Source organism: Plectropomus leopardus, chromosome 1 (genome assembly GCF_026936395.1).
Source record: "Plectropomus leopardus strain MGB_pleo_1.0 chromosome 1, ASM2693639v1, whole genome shotgun sequence".
Lineage (NCBI taxonomy): Eukaryota > Metazoa > Chordata > Actinopteri > Perciformes > Serranidae > Plectropomus > Plectropomus leopardus.
Window position 1 is genome coordinate 17128369 of NC_142176.1, and position 18560 is coordinate 17146928.

General features: G+C 38.8%; 2 protein-coding genes across 3 annotated transcripts in view; both read right to left on the minus strand.

Annotated features, from left to right (window-relative positions):
* Positions 1-1435: 1435 nt before the first annotated feature.
* Positions 1436-11293, minus strand: slc5a7a (solute carrier family 5 member 7a). Of its 2 annotated transcripts, none has more exons than XM_088076611.1 (9): positions 11138-11293; positions 10103-10328; positions 9654-9767; positions 9085-9240; positions 8808-8956; positions 8370-8513; positions 7392-7545; positions 6445-6662; positions 1436-6343 (listed from the first exon to the last, which is right to left on the minus strand). In XM_088076611.1, the coding sequence occupies exons 2-9, from the start codon at positions 10284-10286 to the stop codon at positions 5669-5671; spliced, it is 1794 nt and encodes a 597-aa protein (XP_087932737.1). In that variant the 5' UTR covers positions 10287-10328; positions 11138-11293; the 3' UTR covers positions 1436-5668. The 2 variants fall into 2 exon arrangements, with proteins under 2 accessions (XP_087932737.1, XP_087932741.1); XM_088076615.1 differs by having other exon boundaries at positions 10103-10331.
* A 2579-nt stretch (positions 11294-13872) lies between these two features.
* arl6 (ARF like GTPase 6) overlaps positions 13873-18560 on the minus strand; it is an 8170-nt gene continuing 3482 nt past the window's right edge. Inside the window, exon 8 of the mRNA XM_042485806.2 lies at positions 13873-16594. Coding sequence (XP_042341740.1) covers positions 16569-16594 — 26 coding nt within the window. The 3' untranslated portion in view covers positions 13873-16568. The remainder of the gene's footprint in view (positions 16595-18560) is intronic.

The following is an 18560-nucleotide window of genomic DNA, read 5'->3' on the forward strand; positions in this document are numbered from 1 at the left end:
AACACGTTGTCTGTCCGTCAGCCAGAGTTTAAGTCTGCTAGTTGTCCTTTTGGGATCTAATTAGATAGTTTGAGAATCTTCGTCCAGACCAAGACGGAAACTGTCCAAGAGGTTTTCAGTTTGTGACCAGACCAATGAGTCCTTGAGGTTTCTTAATTAATAAAAAAAGCAAAAAATAATTCAGAGCACTTAAATAAAGTTAATAAAGAAGAGAAATGAAGAAAACAAGTTTCCAAAAATGTGTCAATTAGAGATTATTACAAATGCAGGACAAAAATCTGCACCGGCATAATATTAATGATTTCTGAAAAGACACCATAGGACGTTCTAAATATATCCAGTCGTTATATATGAATGAATGTATTTTGGTTTACATCCAAATGCTCTCCAGAAAGGAAAAAACCCATCCCCCTACGTTTTCCTCCTCACCCGTAAAGCCTTAAATAAATGGATTGACTTTTGGACAAGCGACAGTTTCCCTTCATAATTGTTAATTATCATGAGTGCTCTCTGAGGTACTTTCTATGAATGGAGATGGGACACTCTTCCTCCACCCTCTGTTCTTTTTATGGGATTGGTCTTAGTTCTCAAGGACGTCAAAAAGGACGCCGGTGATGGAGGGAGGAGGTGCAGTGGATGGGTGGGGCACCTGCGTCATTCCTGCGCATCAGTTATTGGTGGATTTTATGGCAACAGGCGCCAGGAAGCTACACCCCCACCCGAGTCCATCTTCCCTGCATTGACCACTAGCAACCCCACCCACCCCCGGGTGGCTCCTCCCCGAGTCCCAGACTGGAGAGAGTACAGCACTTAAGGTAATGTAAATAACCAGAGAGCGGGAGCTATTTTAAGATGCTGTCTTTCATGGCCGTGGAGGGGGGACAAAGATGCAAGCCAAGCGATTGTAATTTCAGTCACGTTTTCGGACATGTTCTCTTTCTCCGTCGAGCAGCCAGCTAGCTGAAGGGCCTGACTGCCAAGAAAGAGCCTGGACCGGCTGCACAGTCAATGTGAGCCTTTTTTTCCAAGGAAAGATGTTTTTAAAATATACATATTTTATACTAACAGGCAGCTGAAGATCTGAGATACCTCATTTAAGTTTCAAATTACAAAGAGAAAAGAAAATGCAGAAATTACTAAAATAATTTCTAATAATCCTATAAAACAGAGATCTTCCAAAATGGGTCATTACATTTATAACATTAATCCGAAGAGTCAAAAAAAGAAGAAGAGACAAAGCAGAAAAAAACGTACCCTGGGTTTTTTTCCAATGTTCGCACATTCTTTTTGTAAATTCCCCCTGAATTTGTCTAATCTCTTCAGCCTCTATAATTCTAAACATAAATAATATGAGTAAAAAAAAAATCCAGTTTAGCTGAATCCAAGTCAACAAAGCTTTCTTTTAAGAAATCACACGCCACAGTGCCCGGTCTTTGGAGAATCACAACGTTCTTCATGTTTCAGCATCACGACCGATTAAGAAAACAATAAACAAAATAAAGAAAATATTAAAAACAATGGCATATACTAAAATCTTATTTAGTCCAAAAAAAATTAAGAAATAAAATTAAGAAAGTAAATTAAAGAAATGCCTCAACCACAAGATGATCATATGCAAATCAATTAGTCATGTGGTGTTAGCTTCAATACTTTATTTTTCTTGCATGCCTCACGAAAAATGGCCAGCATATTGTTTTATTGATTGATTGATTGATTGGGGTTCACATTTAACAACAGTAAAACTATATCAAAATATCTGGGAACAAACTCTCGCACGGCTCATGCACTAAAAATCAAGTCTCATTTATCCAGTCGTATGCGCATGCCTCTTCACTAAAACCTTAGAACTGAACTTGGGTTTTATTGCATGAGTAGTGTGAAAATTTGTAAACAGATGTTTTGACAAAGTTTTGCTGTTGTTAAATGTGGTCACCACTCAGTAAATAAATCAGTATGTTTGACGTTTCTAATCGAGGCATGCAGGAAAGAGAAAGTTTTCTTATGGTATTTCAGGTAACACAGCTTGATTAATAGATGTACAAACTGTCCTTTTGTATTCCTTTAAGTAAATTCACATTTGCAATATTCTCAATGTGTTTTTAACAACAGTCAGCAAACAAAAAAAATACCAATTTTATCCAAAAGTAGAATTTATATATTTTCCTGAAATAATTTGATCTTTTTTTTTATTGTTTCATCTTTTATGACATCAAAAATAAATAAACATTTAGACAGCATCTTTTCTATCTTATATGAACAATTTTAACCAGCATGATTTGTTATCTGTGTATATATATATTTTTTTCTCCATATTCATACAAACATACACATCACAGAGAAAATAATCTGTACACTGCTGTTAACAACAAATGAAAGAACAGACCTGTGAAGCAGAACCTGCCGCCACATCGTTCTGCAGCTGTTTGACTGTTTGACTTTGCAAAAAACACAAACAAAAACATACACAAAGAGCAGCAGAATTACACTACTATAATTAGATCTTTTCTGTAGAGGTTACATTCATATTCAAGTCTTTGCTTGCTGCAGTCTGACCAGAGTCCAGTCACAACTGTGGAAATGAAACCGTTTTCATGAGCTTCATTAAGGCAGTTGAATACAAGATAATTTTAAACACTAATTTACACTGGTTCTTATGATTAAAACGGCTGCTACTCCTGACATTAAAGAGAATATTTGCTAATGCTTCAAGTCAACTAACATCACTACTGCTTGTATATTTTCTACTCAGCATGATACATGGATCGTTTCTTTCTTGATTCACAGTCATGATGTGTTTATGATGAGAGACATGATTGCTTGTCAGAACTTTATCAAACTAAATTAGTTCTGGGTGTTGGTTAATATGTCAGAGGTATTTCACTGTGACAGTCTATTTAATGTCTTAATTCATAAATTAAAACCAGATTATTTCAGTGCAGCAAATGTTAATTTTACATAACTAAATTAATTGGCTTGATATAACATATTAAGCTTTTCCATCACCTGTTTTTATTGATGTATTTTACTTCACCCCTCTTACAATCAGATTTTTGTAATAATTGCTGTACAGGTGTTACAGTGTGTGTATGTGTTATTGCTTTTATCTAACTGGTAAATACAGTAAAATCTTCACCTTTCAAACTATGCTTGTGCTGTCAGTTGCATTTTATAAAGTATTAATTGTTTAACTCCTTCTCGCATTTCTGATCAAATATTTCACCACACAGTAGAAACTGTATGCAGCAAGTCTTATCTCCACTCATCTGCTTTTTGTTCTGCTTTTTTCATTTTGATAAAAAATAAAGTGTTTCAAATTAAAGCTGGGGTAGGCAGAAATCTGGGGAAAAAATGGCAGAATTTGAAAAAAAAACCTTGTTTCCTGCTAGCGTGGTGAGACCATCCTGATGGCATGAGCTCAATATTCTGTTTTTCTCCCAGGTTCAGTCTGGACTTTCTCCAAACCCAAATGATTTCAATCCACCATGGACTTGTCGGTCCAATGTAAGCAGACAATCAGGGATTGCGTTAAAGTTGATGTAGGCAACTGCTTTCAAAGCAGTAATGAGGACTCATGCTCAGTGCTAACTCTAACATTAGCAGAGTAAACCCAGCGATAAGTGAAGTAAAATCAGTAATAGAGTCGATAACAACAAACAAAAAACAACAACAAGATGCACTCACGCAGATTCTCAAAGAATTTCTGTTTTTCTGACTGGACTTGACCGAAGCTTGATTTACTAACTGGCTCTTTTGGTGACTGAGAAAATGTTCCGCAGTACAAATACAATGCTTATTGTTTTTCGGCACTAATTGCTGTAATAGAGAAGCAGATAAGGTTGCAAAGCTGGGGATCTCGGCCTGCAGATCACAAGACGTCGGACAACAAGGAGGCTGCCAGCTGGTATTCAGCAGTCCAGAGGCAGCTGGCTGCTGAATGAGAAATGCTAAAATATGCTGGCAACACGAGTGTATCGCAAAAACCTCATGGAGATTGTTATCAACATGGTACACGTCATATACAAAAGATAAATATAAATAAATTGTAATTTTTAGACTGTTACTGTCTTAAAAAGATACTTGTGTAGTAGAGGAGCAGTTGCTGTTTCTAACGTCAGGATTGGCTGGAGTTTTTTTGTCAAGGTTTGGGTTGGCTGAGAGTCCACACAGAGACAGGGAGAAAAACTATGTTAAGCTCACGTCATCAGGACGGTCTTACCAGGCTGTTCTGCTGCAGCTCTCATCTCTCTGTCCTAAGCCCCTCCCACCAGATGACCACGAGCATATGCATGCGGTCATACACTAACACAATGTTTCCTGTTCCTTGATTTATTAAAGATTATTCCATTGTGGAGTTGCACATGGCTCATTCGCACAGATCTTCCTTTCTTGTGCTCTCACTTTCTTTATCAGACCGCAAGTAAGACAAGAATTAGCAAACTAGTGACACCACTGTGTCTTTGCCTCACTCCCCACAGATGTAGACTGCTTCCCTGGGAGGAGAGCAGGTAGAAGCATGGGAGACGGACCATGGGTCAGTGGCTGTAGTGGCTTAAATTCAGCCAGTGCAACCCCCCAGCACCTGGCGCCACAACAAGGTAGTCACTATAGCAACAGTGCAAGGTCTAACCTGTATAACGGCAGTAACAGAAAGTTTGCTAATCTGATGGGGAAGTCAGGGCTGTGTGGTCCCCTGGTGCGGGGGGTTCCTGCTAATCAGATTCGGGTTGTTGCAACCACTGACTGTCTGTTTCTGGAGCTGCTACCCGGTGAGCTAGTCTATAGTGGTGTGGCATTCATATGGTGAGGAGAGGGACACGCTGAGATTTGGGGTCCAGCCAGCATTAGTTTCAGAAATGTGAACCTGAAGCTGTGCTGTTAGCAGAAGGCTTAACTATCAGCAGCATCATCATCTCAGAACACTTCACTAATATTGATGTGTTTTATTCTGTGTATTGTCAGACTCTCTTTTAGATTCTTTTCGATAAGTCTGACCTTTATTGGGGTTGCTTTTCAATATAGGCAGTTGTTGCCAGTGCTGGAATAGATACTTTCTGTGCAGGATTTTCTGCCATTGATTCAAGTTTTCGCAGAAGAAACACGCACAGACGTCTGCATTTGTACAACAGCCAATAAGTATGCTCTCTCTGAAATGACCTGTGATTAGCCAAAGTCTCCTGTCGTGGCCTTGATTTTATAAAGTCTTAAAAAAGGAGCCAAGAGGAGGTGCAGAAGTATATTTTTCTCTCTGACCAGTTGAATTGCAGTATGCTTCATGGGGTGATTTTTTCCCAGTGAAGCCAACATTAAACTGCCTACCCCAGCTTTAAGAGTCTCTGAACAGTTTTCTTTGAGTTGATCTCCAAAGCAGTTCAAAAAAGGATGAATACACAGTACAACCAGCTATCTATAAGTAATACATGAGTGAATGTTTTATGTACTTCACAGAAAGAGAACTTCATGTCCGGACAATCAGCAAGCTGCTACACTAAATATCCTGACATGTGGCTGTTATCCAGTCACCACATGCTAGATGTGGTATGTTTGTAGTCCCAAGGGAGGATGTTTTCTCGTTGTCTCTTATTTCTTTTTGGAGGATCTGACAGAGTAACCCGTTCTCTGGCAGTTCACTCACATGTTCTTTTTTTTCCAAAATCACATCCTGAATTTGTCATTCTTCATCATGGTGAGAGAAATCAGGGCTGGACTCCTCCTCCTCTTCCTCCACTGTTTCTGTCGGCAGCGTGTCACGGCGTGTGAAGGCGGTCGCTAAGGTCACGCTCAGCCGTGATTTGACGGGCGCCATCTCCGATAGCCCAATGTTGTTGCCACGAGTCACAAGCGTTGTCTTATCCATAATCTCCCCACTGTGCTTGGACACCACTGCGTCGAGAAAGTCATATTTATGTGAGATCTTGCCGCTCTCAAACAGGTACTTCGCCAGGTAGGAGAAAGCGACGTTGCCCAGAAAGGAAGCGAGCATGGAGATGGTCTTGAAGGGGAACTTTTGGATGATGACTTCCTCTGTTTCTCCAGTCATGTGATGTGTCCTCATCTCAGTGGTCCAGCCAGGGTAATAAATGAAAGGAGGAAGCCCCAGGTAGGGCTCACCTCCACCTATACGCAGCACCATGCCGAACAGGTAGGCGGCCACAGAGCCGTAGGTGTTGGTGCCTTTGACAAAGAGCACGCTGAGCAGCTGGGGGAAGATAATAACGTAAACCAGGTCTGAGCTCAGGTACCAGAGGCCGTAAACTGTCCCGGTCACCAGCGCCATCACCGTGGCAAGGCCACCGAATACAAAGATGGTAATTCGCATTACCCACACGATCTCGCGGTCAGATGCCTGAGGAGACAGGCAGACAGAGTGGAAAAATGAATGCGACATGTAGGACAGCCAAAAACAAGCCAAAAAATTATGACTTCAGGGCACACATATGTACTCACTGACTGTCTAAAGGCAAGCTGGTAGATGTTGCGCGCAAACATGGAGCTTGCTGAAAGGATGGAGGAGTCTGCAGATGACATGACAGCTGCAGACACTGCACCCAGGCCGAAAAAAGAGACAAACGGCGGGCAAAGGTGTTGGAGAACGATGGGTAGAATCATGTCTGCCTGGGACTTCTCTTTAGGAGAAACGGCACCATATGATGTCTGGTTCCAGTCTGAGCAAGAGAGATATTCAATGACATATCCAATATGCCCAGCATACATTCAATGTAACATAAACAGATAAACGTGGTGGATAAATGAGGACCAACTTTGTTTGTTAATTTGTAGGTCTTCTGCAATTAAACATTCATGATTCTGAAACATAATGAAAATGAGCACCATATATACAGTCTGAAACTTTTGCATTATAATATAAAAACTGCAAAAATAAACCAAACATGCAAAATCATTATGATATTAAATGTGATAGCAGGCCAACATTTCTTTTTTCATTTAGTTTCTTTGGTTTTACATTTTTAGGTTCATTAAACTAGTTTTGCAAAACTCTCAAACACAAATAAATGAGATTTGACTGAATGCACAAGGTCGAAGCCGTACAAATCTTACAATTTTTATTTTCTACTGATAACTCATGTTTAAAATTTTCATGTAAAACAAGACAAAACAAAGTTGTGTATTCAGGTGTTCACTGAGGAATCTGACGCCTAAAAATCTGGATATCAAACCTCTAATTTGGTCCCTTGCTTCCCTCTAATGTAATATTTACACAGCCAGCGTGGTTATTAAATAGATTGCTGCTTCATTATGGATGAGGTGAACCAGCTGCTATTTACCAGGCTCTCTCAGATCTAAGGGCAACATGGACCCATCCAGAGCCTTCCCCCTCCCAAAATAAACACACACAGACTGTGCATATGTGAGCTCATGTGAGCGTCTCTAACCTGTGGAGGCCCCAATGGCCCCGATGAGAACGGAGGGTACAGCCATGACGAGGCACCCGAAAGCGGCCAGGAAGGAAAGGACCTGGGCGTACGTGGCCGAGGAGGCAGACAGGACTCTCTGGAAATACACCTGCCAGGGGATTCCTCCGAGCATCTGCAGCACAATTACAGAACAAAAATAAGATTTGCTGAACGCAGGCCCCACAGTGTTATGTCAGTTTTATTTAGATAACCCCAAAAGATAATCTTTACAAAATCTGACACACTAAGTCATTAGACCCTCAATTTGGATGAGGAAAATCTACCCTAAAACACATTTAACAATTAAATAATGTGCTTGACAGTGTACAATAAAGCTGATGAACTCCTCATCACGATGTGTCAGGCACGAGTTGCAGGTCAAGGTGCTCCAAAGCCTTCATCTGTTCAGAAGTGTCCAGATGTAACCAGGAGAAATCCAGTCTCGGTCATATGTTGTGGACGTGTCCAAGATTAACTGATTTCGGGACAGATATATTCAGAACTTTCTCATTTGTGACTATTTTGTGTCTTTGAGATAATGTTATGTCTTTTTCTGGTCTTTTTGTGTCCCCTTATGAGTTTTGCTCATTTTTGTAGTCATTTTGTCTTTTTTTAAGGTCAGTTTGTTGGTATGTTGAGTCTCTTTTTTAGTCATTTTTTGTCTCTTTGAAGAGAATTTGTGTCTTTTTTTTGGGTCACTCTATGTCTGTATGGTTATTTTGCCCTTTTTGTGGTTATTTTGTGTCTCTTAATATTGTATCTCAATATCTTAATATTTTCACTTAATAACTTGATGTGACTGAAGGTCGAAGTTATCACTGATGAAGTTTCTGGAAATCAACAAGCCTCAGCACGATGATATTTAGTTTATCAACACAATCAGCTTTAAACCTAGTTTCCTTCATAGTAGGCTAAATTCTGATCAAGTGAGGGATGAATAACTTGTGTTGTCTATACCAGGAGGCAGAAGTTGTCGATCCAGACCCAGGTGTCGTTCTTTTGGACGCTGCCTCTCCAGGGTGACTGGTACACCTGCTTCACTGCAGTAACGGTTATGTCTGCCACCGCAGGGTTGGTCAAAGCAAAGGGGACACTGATCCACTGTGGATGTCAAAACACAGGCACATTAAAACAAATACTCAATGGTAATTGATACTTTAGCTCTTTATTTATCCCACTATAGTTTATTTTCATCATTTCTAGCCAATTTGTCACAAATAAATCTTGTCATGTCACATGTGCCCTTGGAGCATTTGTGAATGATTTTATGTGTAATTCTTAGTGATTTGACATATTTAAGTCAAGGTCAAAGTAAATTTGGTGCATCAAATACAGTAAATCTCATTACACTAGTTGCTATTGTCTGGTTTTCGTTTCTGCTCAGTATGAACATACCAGGCCAACAAAGATACAGAAGAGCTGCACAACGTCAGTGTAGGCCACAGAGTAAAGTCCTCCAACCAGCGTGTAAAAGATGGCGATGAGTGCTGAGATAACCACTGACATCTTGATGTTGATGTCCACAATGACACTCAGAGTGGCACCTGAGGTCATGAGCAGATAGATGAAAGGATATTATGGCCACTGAAACATCATATAGAAAAAAAAGTCACTTTGATCTTATTGCACACGAGAATCTTTTATATTGTTGTCAACAGAAACATGAACTCACCAAGGGCGGAGAGGATGGCAGCGGACCAGAAGATCTCACCCATTAGTGCAGGTATGAAGAGGAGGCCACCCATGCGTTTCCCATACAGCTGCTGGAATGGGTCCAACATGGTGACGTAACCTCGTGAGCGCATGGGCTTAGCGAAAAAAAGACCACCTGGGACAAAGAGGGGACACATAATACATAGAGAACTGAGGCACCGGCCACCTAGAGGCTCTCAACAGCCTTTTGTCCTCAAGTGTAAATTCATTTATAGTCATGGTCTCATTTTGCACTATTTTCTTAAAATTGATTTGTTAAAATCTTTAAAAACAATGACGTTTAAGATTCATAAAGGATTTCACTATGCAGGGATAAAGTTATTCCCCTTGATGGAGGGCCACTGGTGACACTTTCATTAGCACCCAAACCAATAATTTCAATCAAATATATGGTCAATAAGTCAATAAATTCATATGTGGGGCATGTTTCAGTGTAAATGTGAAGAAACAAGGACCCAAAATCCCTTCTTATGCATCTGCTTACAAGTAATATCAAACCTATATTTTATATTGTTTTAAACCACTCACCCACAACAAGACTGAGAGCATATCCGAAGGGAGCTTGAGCCCAAGCCAAGCCATAATCAGGCAGATATACATACTCAGCTGTGCCATTGATATATCCACCTCCAACCCAGGTCGCTGAAAACACACACACACACACACACACACACACACACACACACACACACAAACATAACATCTTTTGAAAATATCTGAAAAAATAATTGCATATATTCGGCATTTGTGTTAAAAAAAACCCCAACAAAATCTTACAAGATAATGGCACTTATTTCTAAGGAAAAAATACTGAAACAGGTTACAAAGAGCTGGAATTATCCAATATCAACAGCTGATTCTTCACATTAAATGAGCAAAAGATCAAACTTGTCAGAACATATCTAAGTGCTAATTTTAGAGCACTTTTAAAGCTACCAAAAACCTCGCTGTTTCTGAGTCATAAATACAAACTTTACCTGTCATGGTAAATCCACCGACAAATAATCCAATGTCTCTCCCTCCGACCATGATGGTCTCGCTGCGGTCGGTGCCCTCCGCCTCCCCGGAGTGTTTGTTCTTCCATGCTGCCCAGATGCCCACGAACAGGATCAGCAGATAGAACAGCGCGATAGCCACAAGCCCCTCTACATGGATGGTCATTGTCGCACCGGGCTGCCGCTAGGAACGGGAGGGCATGGAGACCTGCTTTGACGTACGGAGAGGAAAAGGATCAAATATTAAGAACGATATTTTAAAATAAAATAATTTGGCATTTAGTTTTCTGCAATATTTTTTGATATTTTCTCCTCATTTAAAAATACGTAGATAACTTTGATTTGATTAGGTTTTTTTTTTTTTTTAGCAAGTTTTAGTTGGATTAATTGACTTAACAGGCATTGACTTATTAAAATAGAAAAATATAGTTAGAGTTTCCTTTACTGATTCAAGACATTTTACGCACTCTTGTGGCCATGAAAGCTATCATTTTAAAAATATAACTTTCGATTCAATGCAGATCATCTATGCCGACCTTCATTTAACATTATAACATTAACGAAAGTGAAAATGTATAGAAAAGCGACCTGAATCTCCGTTTTATATACTTTTTCTACTCCTTCAGGCAGACATAGTGCGTGCCTGCTGTAGTCACAAAAATATAAAATAATTCCCAAAATAATAATTTTAAACTATTTTTTTAAGTGATAATTTGTTTTAAAATACATGATAGCTGGTCCTCTGTGTTGAGACTTTGTTTTTTTCTTCCCTTTTCTACCTCCTCTGTCAGGAAACATGCGCGTAAAATTCAAATTACGCACGGCATTAATGATAAAAAATAAGACTACCCAAAGTTTGAGATAGCCTTATCGAAATAATATTGTAGGTAATGAACTGTCACCTTAAGATTTCTACTTTGATCATGCTCAGATTAACAAGAAATAATCCTCTGAGATGCCATTTGATAAAGGGACTATTAACAGTTAACGAAAGCTTGAAAGACATGCAAAACTTACCTCAAATGTTTCTGGACTCATGTGCTGGGGCACCTGACGCAGAAAACAGTGAGCAGAACAGTTTAGACAATTTATTTTTTTCTTTGCACCCTCGAGGAACAGTTAAATGAAACGTTGGTGGAGGTCTCCCGGGTGACTTACTGAGGCTTATAAGGGGGCAGGTGCCGTCAGAGGACTGATACACACGTCAGAGAAACCAAACGTCCCTCATAATGAGCACCTTGCATGGAAACACGTCACAGTGTACCGGCTGATCTAACTGGAGGAGGCTGGGAAAGGTCCTTTCACTCAATAACCGGGATGGATGCATTAAAATAAATAAATACATAAAAAAAAACACTGAATGGCATGACATGAATTTTAATATCAACGTTGCATTTTTACACGTTAAATGATCAATAATTTGTGGAGGGGTTTTATTTCCCATGTGGCTCCTGCGCCTTTAAACTCGGTGCGTAACAGCTGCCTAATTGCGCAGCCATACTTCATGTGGCCTTTTATCCGCTGTCACTCTTGCCAGTCGGCATTTTACCTTACAACTGTAATTAACCTTGCTCCACGGGATTTTTTTTTTGTTTTGTTTTTTTGCCTTATTGAGAAGGACACGAAATCGCCACTATGCCCTCTTTGCTTTGCACAGGAAAAAACAACTCTGGGGGCGGTGCATTTATTCTAAAAACAGCTACTTAAATTTAATACTCATACTCAAGTGAATTTTACAGCAAGTCGAACTCACTCAGGCTTGTTAAACTTCAATATGTTTGAAGCAGAAACTGTCCATTCTGCCTCCCATTTATGGGGCCTAACGTGGAGGAATTCACAGACTGAAATGCTTCCCACCTTTGGGCAATTAGAAATCATTTAAGTGTTCTGTGCCTGCTCTTTCCCTTCAGGATATATATATATAACATTTATATATATATATATCAATGAACTGTGTCTATTTAATGGCCGGCTCTGCCTGAAATCGTTTAATCTGGGCTACTCTTGTCAAAACTGACAGACATCCAATTAGGATGGATCCTGTAGAGCAGCAGGAAAGATTTAATGATAGTCTGACTTTAGAGGAAAAAAAACTGGCACACACACCCACACACACACCAAGTATGAGGATAGACGCACACAAACAGCTACAGGGAAATGATTTGCTAAAGAGGGCTGAGGTGTGCTTTCTTATAAAGAGAAGGGAGACGAGTATATATTTAACCGCTGGCCGCTCACAGCGCCCCCTTCTGGCAGCAGAGCCGTTTCAGCACCATGGACAGAGGCCAGTGTGTTTGTCTCAGGTTTACATTCTTAGGAAACGCTTGAATTGATCTTAATTGTACCATTTGAGGGGACTGTATCACAATGTGTAACCCACCAAAACATAAGGAATTATAAAGTATTTGGCCTCTTTAAATGCATTTTGGATGTGCTTGGCATGCATGAAAACTGATCAAACTTAACACACTTGTCAGTAGTGCTAAAAAAGTAGATAATCTGATATGGGCCTGTGCATGAGTGTGGTAAATTGGCTAAAAAGTGCCATGTAACAGTTTTCAAAATAAAATGCTCCACTTTTAAATTTCATGTAAATGCATACAGCTTTGTAGGTATATGTAAAATCTGAGGATGTTCAAAAAAGCCTCTTGGAGCCATACCCTAACCACAACACAAAGTCAGGCATTTTAAATTTGCCGTACAAGTTTTGGGCATTTTTCGGGATTTAAAGGCGCTGTACTTTGACAATACAACAGGATGTAAGCCTTGTGACAATCATCATTTGATTCACAAGAAATTTTCATTAAATGTAATGCATAGTGTACACAGGGAGTGATACAAAATTTGCAATACATCATCTACAGTGCCTCCTATATCTATATATATATTTAATAGCTGACTTCTCTGCATCTTTCTGCCATTTTATTATGCAATACATTTTTTTAAATTATTATTTTTGGTGTTTTGTCTATAAAGAATAACTATTAATCCTGATGAGATCGAAACAAAATGCCATTTCAGACAATATGCTCAACAACATGAAGGTTTATGATAAATTATCTTTCCTTGGCCTGAGAGTACACAATAAGCATTTTATTTACTGCTCTAATAAAGCGCTAACTTAGTAATACTAATGAAAATGCTGTTTGATTCTGTTTGAATGGCTCAACAGTTTCTCTTTTAGCTGGGCTTCTGAATCTTATTTAACTTTATCAAACATAAAATTACAGATACAGACCATTTGAAAAGTTGAGCATTGGGAACATCTAGCCGGATTGTATTTTGTTTGACATCTGACAAGTGATTCTGTGTGATACCGATGCCAAACTCTAAAACATCCGGGAGACAGCTGGAAGATTTTCTAACTGCATGTTTGACAGATGGCTGCCACATGACCTTGACACTTTTTCAAGGGAAACAGTGAAGCTGAAGCATGTTTGTGGCTCGATGATGCTAACCATATGCAAGTGTGTCCTAGTTGTGTCAACATATAGATTTACAAACAACACACAGTTCAAAAATGAACAGGTGTGCGTCAGAAATCCTCATAAGTTGTGTAAATAAATGTTTATGTTTAACCAAAGAAATTCTTCAGGGCTCAAGGACTCGAGGTTTAATGAGCAGCTGTTGCTGGCAGCGCTAAAGACGTCTGAGAGAGAGAGCGAGAGAGAGAGCGAAAGAGAGAGAGAAGATAACATGAGTCACATATGAAGCCACCACAGTGATATTATTTCCCACATCACGAAACAATGTTCATTTTCCACAGCATTTATTCTTTGAAAATTAACATACACAATGTAATAAACCATACTCACACAGCTTATTTGATAACAATCTCTACTGTTTCTGATGCTAAGGTGAACTTGTGCTCACAGGGTCTGTTTTGAAATAGATGTCTGGAGGACACGTGAAACATGATCTCATAAGGTCTGCCTGAAGGATATGACGCTCGCCCCTGTAAATCATCTTTCTGAAATGTCTTACATTTAGGAATAGACAATATATTAAAAAGTGAAAGTGGTGTCCTTAAAGGGACTATGAGCAGGAGGACTTGAAAATTTTGGACTTGGGCGTCCCCCAGTGGTAGTCTAAACGGGGACACTGATACTGTGACTGTGCTGAACGTTAACACATTGCAACTGTCTCCTTGCAATGAAAACATTATAGTACAATGATAAACATCTTTAAGGATGTAACAACAAAAGTAAGGAATGCAGAACATTTAGCTTGTGTTTCTTGTCTTGAGGCTAAAATGATTACTGATAATGTGAAGGATTTTTTTAAAACTTGCTCGACATAGGTAAAAAAAAAAGATTCCTGCACACTGTCTTATTACTTGCATTATTTTTTAATTAGATATACAATCTTTAGAGGAAGGTAGAGTCAGGGAAAGTCTCTACCTGATGAGGATCTGAGGGCTGAAATATTGTAAATAAAGTATATTACAAGTAATAAGACACTATGCAGAGACAGTTTTCTGTCTATGCAGTTAATGAAGGTGTGCATGAGCCTTCACAATCTAACTTGCCCTACATAATCTGTTGAAATGGTCGGACTGACCATGTCTCGACCTTTTCTTCATTCACAACTTGAAAAAAGACCTCAATTCATGAATATTACTAGTACTGGGAACTGTTTCACCCTAACCAACTCTAATATATTCTAAACTTCATATTCATTGACAAAATTGCAAAATTAGAGGCGACTACTGTCATTGACACATCCTAGATTTACTCTATGGTTCAGCCCTGAAAGTGAGCAGGATTGTAAGGATGCCATGATGACATCAGGCTGATATTTTATGTCTATTTCAGTTCTATGTCAAGCGTTATTGGATAAAAAATGAATTTTCAGAGTGTTATGAGACATTTTTGTAGTTTCTACAATTTGTGATATTTGTAGTAATAAAAAAAAAAGGTTCACATGAGACTTCTGTGAGCATGATACCACAGGGAATATAAAATAAAACTCTATCATTTTAAATATTTTATTATACATTTTTGTCAGTTGTTCCTATTTGCCTTGAAATCACTCAAAAGCAGTGAAATGCCCCACACAACTTAGCTGACTAAAAAGTGACCACACACTGTGATCTGTAGAGAAATTGTTTTGGATGCAAGCTTTCAGTCCAAGACTGAGGAAGAGGATCAAAGGCTTGCATTTAAAACTGTGTGCAGACTGAGCAGATGATTTTTCTTTTCAGTTGTCTGCCTTTGAATCACTGGAGTACCATGAGTGCACTGTACAATGCATTTTGTTTGATTACATTTTTTTTTTCTTTGAGCAATGAAATAAGGCAAAGATAAAAATGCTGGTTGAAAAACAAGTTTTGATTTTGAAGCAAACTAATTAGCTTGACATTCACTTTATGACAATTGTTTTATCACTTGTTACAGCAAAGTCAACTATACATGTACACTTAGCTACAATATGTACAACAAAATATAGCGGGTCCTGGAAAAATTCATCTTCAAAATGTTTTTTAACGCTGCTTAAAAAAGAGCAACATTCATCAAACATGAGCAGAGGCTTGAAGTATTAGCTGCAGTAAAGACACAGTAGCTCCTGTTTTTAATGTGACAGTGAGATTGCCCTATTCGCAAGTTTGAGAAAGGCGATGTGCTCTCAAATGCATGAAACAAATACCAAAATATTTGCTTCTACTGAAGAAGTAAATGATAGATAATTGAACGGCTGTGATCCTTCAAACACAGATAATAATAATGTATCAACAGAGGCCCTGAGAGAGTTAAAAAAGAAAGAAAAAATTGAGCATTTGGCATATTTCAGAGGTGGAAACAATTTCTAAAGGACCTTCCTTAAAGGTTGTCTTGTGTATTAGCACATTAGACAATATTAGTAATTGTGGGCCAGTGGATTAAGGGAAAAAGACCTTGAGTTTAGATCTCAGGGGGAATAATGTGGTGCTAGTCTGAACAACCAGCTGTGAAACATGTTGTCTCTTCAGGTTAGCTGGCACATTGTTGAAGGGCTACAACATACAAAACAACACTCTCAACACTACATAGATATCCTGGTTATTCATGCTCCCCAAAAAAACCCACCAACCACAATAACTCATTCAAAAGCAGCTATAGTTTATCATGATCCCTTTGAGATTGCGTCACAAAGATAGTGAGAAAGAGGACAGTTGTTGCAGTTTAAACGCTGGCATGGAAAAGTAAGAATTTATGTATTAAAGTTTCAAATTCATATGTTTCTTGCTGACTCAGCACTGTTGATGGATGTGTTTTTACTGCTGTAACTGGTACCAGGGAATCAAATCATGCACTCATTTTTCAATAAGAAACCACACGCATCTGGGAACCATCTAAATAACCCTTTAAAAACAGTAATATCCCATGGTACCTCTGAAAACAGGGTCAATCCATCTTTCATTAAGGACTTCCAGGAATGCTGCTACTTCCGCGCGTCCATCCTCAGACCCTCACGTTCGCATTGTTTTGATTTGATCTGGAAATATATGAAAAAAGCAGTTGATCATCAAAGAATTTGTAAGAAAAACAAGAACTAGAATTAATGCCACATGGTTGTATGCCTCTGCGCACCACTCAAGTTGCACTTACAGTTTACATCCATGTCTGTGAAAACATGGATGCTACACACACATCTTTATTTCTTAATGTGGATTAATCACTTTTCTCCAACCACGGCTATCACAGACGCACAGGCACAAAAAATATGTGTTAACTTGTGTCTCGCTGTCTCTCATAATGGAAGGGAACTGACATACTGAGCATGCGGATCAGTGGAGTAGAGACGTCCCACTCAAGTTTTTTTGGCCACCGATCCCAATCTGAGTAATTTGATATTGAGTATCTGCTGATACCAAGTCCAAATCCGATACTTATATTTGCCTGGATAATACTGCTGAACTATGCACACTTCAAGTACTTTAAAGTTATTAAAATCAATCCAGTGTACATGCTTGACAGCTGAATAGCTCTGCGATGCAATACAAAAAAAAAAAAAACAGCGTCCAAACAGTTCCTAAATGGTGTATTATTCTATTGTGAAAAAAATATCAAGCAAATAAACTAAAAATATTTTAAAGGCTCTTCTCACAGTTCCACTTGGTGCATTTGTTTTTTTCTTCCAAAAATTAACAAAGTAAAGAAAGTAAGATGTGTCTTCAGAAATTGCTCTCAAATCCAACTGTAATAAAAGTGCAGAACACCATAGTAATATAATCACAATTCCACTTCAAAGTTGTGTTATAACTGAACTTTAACGTTTCCAGTTGCAACAAATAAAAACCTGTCACAGTTTTGCTTATTAAAGCATTGTAGTGAAACTAGTTCAATAAAATGAAGTACAAAAATATAAATTCCACTTTAAATGGTGTAGCAGCTTCAGCTGAACGTGAAAAAAAAATCTGCTTATTGGAGTAGCAGCATTACAATAAAACCTGAAGATCTGCCACAAATCATGCTCTCCGTTTACGACATTTATGTGATGGGGGACATAAACAAAGAATCGGGCGGGGCGTGTGCTCAATATAACCAATCCCGATCAGTTAGAAAATGCATTTATCAGGCCTAATACCGATCCTTACAATCCTATCGGGACATCTCTTCAGTGCAGTAATGGATTACACTGAAGGAGCAGGTTGAGATGGACGTTTTGACTCCATGTAAAAGCTGTGAATCCAAACTCAGTTTAATCCACAACAGAGCTTTTTATGCACCTTTCAGAGATTGAACTTTGAGCATTTGATACTCAAGCGATGGACTTAAGGTGGAATGACTTTGATTTTGGACATCAGCACCACCGTCATTTGGGAGACCCTTGATTCAGTCGACTTAAGAGGAAGCCGAAAGGCTGTAGGTGATGAGTTGTAGACCTACTGTACCGTTAGTAGAGCAGTGACAGTATGGAAATTTTCTTACAGTTTTGGCAGTTAACTGCCAATGAATCCCCCCCGTTGCCCCTGCTGGCTCTCTGTGCATTACACACAGAGCGTTATTCGTATGTGTACATCATCAATGTTACTATATAATTCTCCGGTTAATCAGTCAAGTGTATGAACTTCCCTGCAGACTGGATCCTCTACTCACAGTGACAAACAAAGTGTTTATGAATCAAATCTTTTAAAGCTATGAAGCAACACAATAAATAACACACCACTTATAAAACAGCCAGTACTCACTGTATAATTTGATCTATGGGAGGATTTGAATGAGAGCGTTAAGCATAATAAAAAGAAGAGAAAATGGTGTTGACGTAGTGGAACATTAAATTTATGTGCAGAGTATCTTTCAGTCATACTCAGATATGATCCATTTTAATGTGATAAAAAACATTTGTAGGATTAAGTGTGATTATGTTTATTATTGCTTGAAATGAGGATTAAAAAGAAGGCACTATGATGGACGTATAAATTCATCCGCAGAAATTTCACAATTGTTAAAGTCTGAAA